Raw genomic sequence first — 12,025 nt, forward strand, 5'->3', positions numbered from 1 at the left:
GAAAGAAAAACTTTCATTCTCACTGCACAAATATTAAACAAGGTTTAAAAAGGTTATGTTTCATTTTTATGAGCAGTGCTGCATTACTTTTGTGTCTAGCGCTGTAGCAGAGCTATAGCTTTAGAAGGGAAAGTATTGTAATTGGTCCAATTTGGGCATGTGCAGTTTTCACTGGATCATTATGTTTTGACACCTAAGAAACCCAAAAACCAGATTGACATTTTCCAGATGTTTGTATGTATGTGTTTATGTTCAGTGTAACCCTCTAAATCACCTTATATCTCCGAACTACTTGATTGACTCCATACTTGGTCAGATTACTTCTATATATGAGGCATTGATGTCATTAAATTTTTAACAAAAGGTCAAGAGGTGAGGCTGCAGAGCAAGGTCACCCTCAGTATCTTGAGATTTCACCAAAATAAGATTTTATTTTTTTTCAGGCACATTGTAAAAAATAATATTTCCAAAAAAAAGAAAGTTTTTGTAAAATCGCACCCCCACTTAAAAAAATGCTCTAAATAAACTAGCGGATTAGCGGGTATACTGCATCATTAGTATCCCCTCTCACCACAAGGAACACTTGTGTAGCACTGATTTGTAACTGCTGTAATCATCTGCTGAGTTGTGATGTCACAGGTAAGCATTAGAATTAAATAAATTAATAATATTTAAAGTGGCTGCTAGTATCGCCACACCTGCACAAATGGAATATGTTGTGCGCACCTGTCTTAGTTAGAACCATTGAATTAAATAAACAAAAAATATTAAATTTAAATAAAATGATAAATATTATAAATTAAGTTGTGTAAGTCATCCATCAGAAAAAAGCGCCGCGTGACGGCAAAGTCCTACAACGGTGTTGTCAATTTTTTTAAATTATGAAAGATCCAAAGGTGTCTCAGAAAGTAATTTTAAAAGTTAATTTTTTTTTACAAAGAAACAATTTTGTAATAAATTTATTTATATTTAATCATAACAAAAATATTTGATTTGAGAATTACATATCCCAAATTTATGTTGTGAATATTTAATTTTGTTCTTGGCCAGCATTTTTATGCAGATGTTCTTGTTTTTTCATAATTAGAAGGAATATTATGACCAGAAATTTTTGAGATTTTTTTTTTAATCTTGGTTTTCAGTTCTCCGTTGTAGAAATTGAAATTTATATTTAATATGACTTTAAAAATGTATCATTCATTAGCAACCAATCAATTTAGTGGATTTTGGAGGCCCAGAAATGTCACTGTTCTTGGAAATGAACTGTTGTCTAAAGTTTGTTATATTGCTGTCATTGAAATTCCTACTTTCCGTGATATTGACCCGTTTTGTTTACATCAAATTCACTCCTGGAAATTTTTAATCTATGATTTATCGGAAATGGTAAGGGCCTACAAGAAAAGCTTTCTTATAATGGCACAGTTATCTTGTTATAGACATTAAAATTCTTTAGTGTGTGTTTTGTTTTCAATAAGCCATAGAGGGGATAATTCTGTAGCATAATAATCATCAGCCACACTCATTGCATGAAACCTGTGAGGGTCTTGTGAAATTGAAATTTGAACCTATTCCTCACCCTTCATACTGAACCAAATTTTGCAACCTTGCGATTTTCACTTCTTTTTATAAGGATATTCATTTCACCACAGGCGATGAACTAAAAATTGCAATGAGGTCAAGATCAAGGAATGACTGCCAGTATTCTTCATTTATGGAATGAAAAATGGTTCACCGTCAGCAGAAATGTGTATTTGTGAATGATGACTATGTGAAAAAATAAATATAAGTTTTTGTAGCAAATAAACATACTTTTGTGCTGTATGTGTTTCATTTTACTATTTTTTTTTTCATTTATAAGTGTCTGTACAGTACATTTCAGCTCCCCTCGTATTTATACCAAAATCATTTAGATTTTTGCAAAAATGTACACAAAATGCATTCATAGACAAAATCACAGACTTCAATGACAATCAATTCAGTGATAAAAATAAAAAAATTATGCTATATTTTTTAGAATATAGAATTTTCCAACATTATAAAATGTCTTCTTTATTAAATATTATTTAACCATTTTTTTCACATTTTATTGTAAGAGGTAATATTTAATACCTCTTAATAACAGAATAGTATATTTTTCCATTGTAATTAATACTTATATATAAGAAATACAGAAGCCAGTACTTATAAATAAAACAGTAAAATAAATCAATCTTATTTATCTTACTTTACAAAAATTTACTTGAATATCAATAAATTCATATTATTGATATTCAAGTAAATTTTTGTAAAGTAAGATAAATATGATTGATTTATTTTATTGTTTTATTTATAAGTACTGGCTTCTGTATTGGTTTTTGAATGTCATAAATTATATATAAAATGTTAGTTTTGTGTTATACACGCTATTAGCTGTCGCCAAATGGCTTCCAATAGCTTGTGATAATTTTAAAAACTTGTAGCCCAGAAAAAGGCTGTTTGTAGTTTTTGGAGTGGTGGCCCTGAAAAGAGCCGTTTGTGCAATTTGTGAGGTAGCTCTGAGAAGGGCTGTTGGATCTGGAAGCTGGTCTCCAGCAGTGTCAGCTTGGCTGTAGTTGGGGAGTTGAAGCTCATTCATTGGAATCAGACTGAGCTTACCCTTGGTGGGAGTTGGGTCCCCACTATAGCATGGCAGTGGTGGCACATCCAGACCCCACAGTGTTGGGTCGGCGTCAGTCGTATTCCGCTGGTGCGGCCGAAGTGGTTCTCCCTGAGCAATCCCACAGTGCGCCTGCTGAACTGGGGAGGAAAGGTAGCGTCCGTACCCAGTGGCTCCCACGGTAGGTCGGCTAGGCCTGCTACTTCGGCAAGAATGTTGGCATCCCTCAGGAGGTCCCACATTGAGTTGGCCAGGAAACTTCTTTCTTCTTCCATCTAATGCTTCTTCTCACGGCACTGATCGACGGTGAATTGAAACTTCGGAACAGAATGTAAAGATAGCTGGAGTTTATTTCCCTACTAATCACAGAGCCTGGATGAATGTCCCTTGCTGCTGTGTCTTTTGTTTATTGGGTGGGTCATTATTTATTTAGCGGCAGCTATAGACTTTTTGTGCCTTATTCATGGACAGAGTTGTTATTTGCATTCCAGTCCTTTAGATCAGTGAGAAATAATTGAACGGGGCTAATTGTGACCATAAAGGACAATTCCAAGGGCATTAGGATTATTGCTAATGACAGTTATACCGAAGACCAAATCAAGGACAACAATAGAATCAAATAGTATCTGATAAAGACTGTGACTACAAAGCCTTTCAGGCCATGTATGATGTCCCTCGAAGTGTAGAGGAGAAAGGTTTTTTGGAAGCGGTATGGTCACAAAACACAAGTTGTGACACTTTTGAAGAGTTTGCTAGCGAGTTCAAGATTGTATTTTGGGCAGTCAACAGGGCTAGTAGTATTGTGCATTAGGATGTAGAGATAGATGGGTTTTTTGTCAAGCATCTGATCAGGGTGGTTGGTTGTTTGTAGATTTTCATTCTTTTAAGGTTAAAGATTATTTGAGAGTGAGTAGGTGCTTCCGGTGTAATGATTTAGGGCATCTGGGTAAGGTATGTAAAGAAAAGGAACTTTGTTCTTATTGTGGTGGTGAGGGTCATCAAGTGAAGAATTGCCTGACTAAGCAGAAAAGGGGGATCTCCAGTTTGTATTAACTGTTCTTGAGTTGGGAAGTCGGCATTACACCATTGTAGATCGGATGAATGTGTCCCATGTACATGCATGTGCGGGATATGCTGCATAGAAAAATTGATTTTTAGATTTACAGCTACATGGGTCAAAGGCTGGGAACCTCTGGAGTTGTTTACTTGTTTGAGTTGATTAGTTGTTTTATGATTATTTAGGTTTCAATCAGTTTCTGTTCTGATTTGTTTTTAGGTTGTGGGTTATAGAATAAGTTTTTGGTTTAGTAATGTTTAGTTAGTTCTTTAATTGTTTTTATTTGGCTTTATGTTTGTTTTTTCTTCTGTAACATTATAATCTGAATATAAAAGCCGATAAAAATTAAACCAATGAGCAAGACATCCCTTCTTCCGTATCTCAGATTAAGATTTCAATTAACGCCTTCGCCGGTAACTACGATAACAATATTATCTGAATAGGAAAGCCCATAATAATTACACCGTTGAAAAAGACATTCCCTCATCCGTATCTCATTTAAAAATTATCATTTAACGCTTTCCCATGTTACTATGGTAACAATATTACCATTTAAAAGAAACGGTAATTTTATTTAATTCATGGTTTTATTTGTAAACATTGTATTTCAATTATATTTTAATTTAATTTTTTTCAAGTATTCATAAAATATTTTTAAAATGTACATTATTTTTTGTTATTGCTTCCCAGATTTCGTTTTCTCATATTTTTTTCTTCTACTTTACTATAATATGTGGTAATCTTTTATTTTAATTCTTTCTTTATAGGGAGATAAAAATATTATTATAATATAAAAAACTGAATGAAATTATGTATATAGCACTATAGAAGGGGGAGATCCTTGTGAACTCTTCCTCTCTTAAACAAAATATAGAATATTAGCATATGAATTTTTTTAATAAGCTAATGAAATTTTGCTTGAATTTATTTTTTTTAAATATGTTAAATATATTGTAGTTTATGCTTCGCAAGCGTGCAGACAAATTATCATTCGGTCGTAATCCCCGTATTAAGTATAAAGGCTTGCAATCAGCCGAGCTCGAGTTCATAAGTACCTAGGTGTTTTGTTTGATGAGAAGTTGCTGTTTAGCAACCACGTTAGGCAAGTAGCGGCGGACGTCGCCTCTGTAATGCACAAGCTTAGGAGGATTGCTCGAAAGGATTACGGACATTCGGGCCGCCATTTGTACATGGTGTACCGAGGTGTATTCGAAAGTATGACCTCTTACACGGCGTTTGTTTGAGCGCATAGGTTGGAAAGAAATCGAACGCTCATTCAAAATTTAAGGAGTGCCCAGCACAAAGCCTTAATTTTATGCACTCGTACAGTGCTCTCCAAGCGTTGGAAAACCTTTATTCCGGACATCCTGTCGTCGTTGGCATTTATGATAAAATGGCTGAGTTAGGAAAACGAAACAAGGGGGTAGGTTTTTGCTGGATCCCTAGCCACGTTGGGATTCTTGGTAATGAGAGGGCAGATTCTGCTGCGAAAGATGCGTGTATTCAGCCTCCTTTCACCACCCGAGTTACTACCTTTGGTTTTATTAATAATATAAAACAATCATTGCGAGCAAGGTGGCAAAGTGGCTGGACGGCTGCCGTCGATGGTAAACTTCGACGGATTAAAGACTCAGTGTTGCCGTGGGTCTCCTCTTGCAGGAACTCTCGTCGTGAGGAAGTGGTCCTCTGCCGGTTACGGTTGGGGTATACGAGGATGGATCACACACGAATATCTAATGTCAGGAGACCCACACCTGTGCACACGATGCAACTGCCGCATGTCTGTGCACCACATTCTCGTGGACTGCGTATGTTATGCGGCGTTGCGTCGTCAGTTTAATATACCCAGCAGCATTCGTGATGTCTTGGGCAATGATGGCAGGGTTTTGGAGCGAATGTTTCTCTTTTTTCATAGTACTGGGTTACTGCAAAGGATTTAATATACTTATATATGTTTTTCTGTAAGGAGAGTTTTTTGATAATTTTAACCTTTATTTTCGATTTGATTTTTTAGTTCTATGTGTTTAATTTTACTATCCGGGGTGGGGATTATTGCACAACCCATCAGAGTTAGGTAAGTTTTTATAATTTCTTTGTTCTATTATTTTATCATTAATATTTTATCAACTTTGTCTGTGATATTAGTTTTGGGTTTTATTTTGCCTTCTTGGCTTGTTTTAGTAAATTTTTATTATATGATTAATATTACGTTTACACTTTGTATAGCTTATTATTTTGGAGTTATATTACCCTTTTAATAATAATTACCGGGCGATGATAACGCCCAGGCGTTTTTCGCCCACAAACAACCAAAAAAAAGAAGAAAAAGGGCAGTACTGCGCAAACGTGTACCGGCGGATTGCACTAAAAATCCTGCTGAATCCTCTTTTACAAGCTGTGCGGGGAAGGAAATCCTTAAAAGGTTTTTGGACCCGAGGAGAGAAAGGATCTAAGACTCCCGGGTCAAGGGACCATGGCGTGATTTTGGAAGTCGTTAGTAAGCGGTAGGCGAAGCAGCTGCTGGTGGCCAACATTCTGCAGAAGAACGGGCTGAAGGCTCAGTTGCTGGCCGAGCGGAAGCCACAGATATTGTATACGATATGCCAAGTGCGACAAGGGTAAAGCAACCCGAAATCCTCTGGGCCGTGCACGGTCAAACTCCTACCTTTGATATGCCCGTCGAGGACTTCATTAGGAAAACCAAGTTTGTTCGGCAGGTGGGAAGGAAGGAAAGCCCCAAAAAGTCACAGGGTTTTAGAGACCTCGCCTAAGATCCGGCAGGCCTTGGTGGCCGGTGGATGTCTGTTTTTCGGATGGACCTCATGTAGGGTTGTCGACCATATAGATGTCACCAGATGCTTCAAGTCTCTGGCCTTTGGTCACACCTCTCTCCGCTGCAGAGCGCAGTCGGATATGTGTGGTCAATGTGCTCTTTTGGGGCACAGGGCAGCCAATTTCCCTGCCAATTACGCCGCCTGTTCCTTGGTGATAGGCATCGATGTTGGACACCGAGTCGCGGGTAGGCAGGGTAGAGCGTATGAGAGTTCTCGGGCGGGGGCTGTAAAGAAAACAGCTTATGGCGACGCCTGAATTGTGGGAAACCTTTGAGAACTGACTCCACAATGTCGACCGCTTGTACCAAGGGAAGTTAAACCTGCATCATTTCCGAGCGGCCACCGGTGAAGCCATGAGGCTCCTTGAGGAGTAGAACATCGAGGTCCTCTTGGTCCAGCAGCCGTACGCGGTCGGGGATAGGGTGGCCGGGTTCCGCGGGGTGGATATTATTCATTCTGGGGAACGTGGGGGACGGCCGCTCTCCGCGATCGTGGTTGGCTCAGATTCGTTGGATTTCTTCTGGATGCCCCATTGGTCTCATGAGAAATTCACCGTTGTGCAAATCACGAGGGGTACGCTCCATGTCGTACCGGTATACATCCAGCTGGGATGGAATATCGATGACTTGCTGGCGAAGTTGGGCAGGATTCTGGACGGTCTCCAAGGCATCAGAGTGCTGGTTGCTCTGGACGCTAACGCTAAGTCTCCCGCCTCAGGTTCACCAGTCACTGACCCCAGAGACGCTGGTCTCAACAGTTCATTGAAGCCAGGAACGTCTACTTGATTAACGACGCAGAACGACCGCCAACTATCTCTTCCCAACTGGGTGAAAGTTACATCTACGTCATTTTAATGCTACGAAGTACAAGTAGTTAGACTTCCTTGCACAAGACCAGGTGAGCGATTATAAGTTTATAACCTATGAGATCGTTTATGGTGGCGGTCTAATAGCTCCAGATTCGGGTCGCTATAATTTAAAGGGCCTGGATCAGAACAGGCTGCGGCACGAGTGCGCAGTTTCCTTACAGGGGTTGGAATGTCGCATTGAACAATGGGAGGAGGTGGAATTAATGGCTGAATAATTCGGCCGGGCATCAAGACTGGCTGCGATAGGGTCCTACGGCGGCCTCGGCCAATGGACGGACCATTAGGTAGTGGCCAGTCCGTTGATCGGGGAGTATTTGGAGCCGTCATGACCGCTGCTTCTGGGGAGCCGTCTGTTAAACGCAGGCGGAAACCCGGGAAAAAGTGGTGATCCTCTGACCTTAGCGTGCTGCACGCATGAGTTAGGTCTGCTAGGAGAAGATACCAGCGTCGCCCCCTAATGGGGATTACCGTTGAGGACATGTGCGCTGATCGTCTGCGGATTTCCCGGCTAATGAGTATGTTCATGCCATCAAAGAAGCCAGACTCAAGATATGGCAAGACTCCATGCGCGAGTTACAGCACGCCCCTGGCAGCTCGCAAAATCATGTTACCGGCCAAAGCCATTGCACGTGCTGCCCAGTGTTTGATGCGGGTTTGGTGATCGTGACCACACTTTAACATCTGTGGCAACTTACCAGACGTTTCTGGATTCTCTGTTTCTTGATGCTTCGGAGGGAGAAGCAGAGGTCGACGTTAGGGTGAGGGCTACGCCCTTCCCTGGCGTACGGGCTGTGGATCCCGTAGATATAGACCGAGTGGTTTCTCGAATGCACTGAAAAAGGCACCGGGAATTGACCAATTTGACCCATATATATTCTACCATCTGCTGTCTGTCATAAGAGAACCGCTTGGCAGGCTGTTCTCAGGGTGCCTAAGCTGGGGTAGCTTCGCGGATTGCTGGAAAGTGGCTTTTGTGAGGGTGTTCTTAAAACCAGGAAAGGATCCTAGTGAGGTCGGCAGTTACCGACCCATAAGCTTCTTGCCGGTAATTGGCAAGTTGCTTGAAAGGCTGATTGATCGATGCCAGCATGGCTTCATGAAATGGGTTGGCACCGAGGATTGCATAAATGATCTTGCCTTTTTATGTTAATACACGGATAACAAACATGTAAATTGCAGAATAACAATAAAAAAAATAATGTTATTAATATATATATATATATATATAACTAAAAAAAATAACTCTATATATATATATATATATATATAGAGAGAGAGAGAGAGTTATTTTTTTTCAGCATAAATGGTTGTTGTCGTATTTCTCGTATTTTTTTTACAGATTAGTATTTAGTACCCAGATGTTGCAATTTATTTAATTTTTTAATTGAATAAAGATTATGTAAACATCACAAAATCATGATACATTTTTTGCAAAAAAGTAAAAAATCTTACCTTCCTTTTTTTATTTATTATTTGGATATAGATTCTACTCATTACAAAAATACTATAATATGATTGATATCTTGTTTACCTTGGGAATTACACAAGAAAATTCATTTTCTTGAGAGTTTTCAAATAATCTTTATAGTATTAAAAAATGAAATAAATCGCAATGTACTGAATCTCCATGTAGTAAATGTCAAATCTTATCTGTATACAAAATATGAGAAATACCTAAGATATTTCAACAATTTCTGCTTAAAAAAGTTATTAAATACGAACCGTACACCCCGAGCAGAAACTGCACATCTACATATTTACGCTTTCTAAACTTTGATGAGTAAAAATATATTCTTTCATACAGCTGTAACTGTAATAATAAAACTAAGGAAACGTGTTTATGGCTAGAAACAGAATGAAATGAGAAGGTAGCAAGAGCAGTAGTGAGGTAAAGTTATTTTATTCATCAAATATCAGCAAATGATAAAAAGTTTATTTTTATGTAAATTAAATGAAGTTTTTCCAATAATACAAAAAAAATTATGCATTAACAAAGCAGCAGAATAGCACAACCCACAACAATATATAAATATATATCAAAATTGCAAATACTATTTTCATTTAAAAAAATATATAACAATAATAACAATAAAAGCCAAAAATTATTACATTCAATTGATTTGCAAATATTATACAACCCCAAATACTAAAATTACTGCTAAAGCTTTAATGAACCGATGATGGTATATTAACATAATTTAAACTGTAACATAAAATAATTTTTGATCAGAAAAAGATTAACATTAGCAAAAAAATTTCTAACTAATTAAATATAACATTCATAAATATATATTTTTACAATATGTATGTATAATTTTTTCTGTCATTAACAAAGCATTATACACTTTTTTTCAATTATAATGAAATTTGTTATAAAAGTTATTTTAAGCGTATATAAACTAAAAAAATATTAAGTATTAAAAAATTATAACAAATAAATTTAAAGTAATACTGGAGCATATGGAATTTTGATTATATTGTTAGTTTTTTCTTTAATTAATAACGTTATTACCTATCATTTCTGTCCTGTAAAAAATAAAAAATAAATAAAAAAATTCTTTCTCTTCTTCTGCAAGAAACTAAAGAAAAGCTAAACGTAAGGCATGAACAATTGAGACAATACAACAGAGTTTACATATTCATAAAAAAAAAAAAAAAAATATATATTTAAAAAAATATCCTGACTAGACATTCTCTGTAAAAAAAAATAAATGTGTGTATATTTTTTAACATTTTTCAAAAAAAAATTTCAATATAAATAATATAAAAAATATAAACAATTATTTCATGAGATGATGTAAATAATTAAACACGAGAAAAAGAAAATTAATAAATAAATAATAATAAATAACTAAAATGTAATAAATACAATATTAAATGTAAGACAAAATATTTTTAAATGCCATACTACATAAATAAAATATAAATTATTTGGTAACATTTAAGACAAACAGTAATATAAAATTTATAACATTTATATAATTTTAAAAAAATAAATAAAAATTATAAAGCTCTGTACAACATAGACATAATGATTAATTACTTTTAAACGGTGAACAAGAAGGAATTGAATTATTAAAGTTAATTTTTTTATGGTCGGACAGCTTCAGGAGTTGCATGGAAACGACGGTATACAGACTGAACATACGTAAAAACACATTTCCAATCTGGACGTCTCATTATAACCATATCTTCAACATCAAGTAATGGTGCTATACCAGCTTCTTCCCTAAAAGAAAAAAAAGATTTTTTTAATATTATTATATTTATTTATATAAAACGTGTTAGTGTTTTTTTCTCTTTTTGGATATTGTACGATGAAGTAAGTCGGGTACTTTTTTCTTTTTTGTTTAGCCTCTGGAACCACCATAAGGTATTACTTCAGAGGATGAATGATGCTATGTATAAATGTAAATGAAGCGTAGTCTTGTACAGTCTCAGATCGATCATTACTGAGATGTGTGGTTAATCGAAACCCAACCGCCAAAGAACATCATTATCCACGATCTAATATTCAAATCCATATAAAAGTAACTGTCTTTACTAGGATTTGAACCTTAGAACTCTCGACCTCGAAATCAGCTGATTTGTGATGACATGTCGGATGACGGGAAGTCTTCACCTTACTCGTCAGGACTTCCTTCTACCTTGCCATATCTAAAAAATATAATAGCCTGTTGGCGGTACAGTATCGGTTACGCATGTCCTGTACGGGCATTTGCAGTGAAGCAACCTATTTTCTCCTTTTTTCTTCTCTTCTGTGCTGTAGGTATATTTTTCATGTTTCCTCATTTATATTTTTCATGTCATACTGAGAAATTATAGAGATTAAATTCTTAGAAGAATTGGATTCATACCTGACTTGGGTGACCGGTATCACACCACTTCAATATAAAATTCACAGATAGCTTTATTAATGATTGACAGACGGCATTAAAAGACGCTAAAAAGCTAACAAGATACCGGTGTCATGTAATCCAACAGTGAAAATATGAATACCATATAATGAGGACTTATAAGGCACAAAAATTATAAGCGTTAAAAAAATTACTGCAGCCTATATGACAAGTGTTTTTTTTAGAAAAACATAAAAATCCACTCCCCACTAATATTGAAAAATCTACCCACAACATATCTCATTATACTAATCGGTATAAAAATACAGCGAACAAAAATTACTCCATGTTAAAACTGACAACTACGCTAAAGAACTCGATGTTATAAAATACTTGTTACATATTAAGAATATATACGTTTATTGAAGCAATCAATAAACGTGTACAGGACAAATTCACATATATACAAAATTCTTAATATTTGCAAAAGAGATTATTATTGTGTTGCTTTTTTTTAATTACACGCAGAATACACATTCGGCTGTGTTCCGTTCCACGTCGAGACTTCCGGTGCTGCGAACTAGTGGGTGCTAGCGCTAGCCGGAAGGTGAGGCCGTACTAGTATTCTACGCTGGAATCCCGCGTAGAATTCGCTGAATTTTCAGTGGGGTAGCATTATTCATTTCGTCTGGATGGACAATTAGTGTTAGTTATATTCTACGTACGGATCCCGCACAGAGCGGTCGTGTTTTCATTTCAGTCCAAGGGGACTCATAGTTTCTTGATAATGTTCAA

General features: G+C 36.4%; 1 protein-coding gene across 3 annotated transcripts in view; it reads right to left on the minus strand.

Annotated features, from left to right (window-relative positions):
- Positions 1-9,278: 9,278 nt before the first annotated feature.
- LOC142324190 (uncharacterized) overlaps positions 9,279-12,025 on the minus strand; it is a 444,097-nt gene continuing 441,350 nt past the window's right edge. For 2 of the 3 annotated variants that reach the window (XM_075364941.1, XM_075364940.1), the window contains one exon: positions 9,279-10,623. In XM_075364941.1, the coding sequence (XP_075221056.1) occupies positions 10,485-10,623 (139 nt within the window). In that variant the 3' untranslated portion in view covers positions 9,279-10,484. The remainder of the gene's footprint in view (positions 10,624-12,025) is intronic. The other variant, XM_075364943.1, reaches the window with a different exon arrangement.

Source organism: Lycorma delicatula, chromosome 4, assembly GCF_047948215.1.
Source record: "Lycorma delicatula isolate Av1 chromosome 4, ASM4794821v1, whole genome shotgun sequence".
In the NCBI taxonomy this organism is placed as follows: Eukaryota; Metazoa; Arthropoda; class Insecta; order Hemiptera; family Fulgoridae; genus Lycorma; species Lycorma delicatula.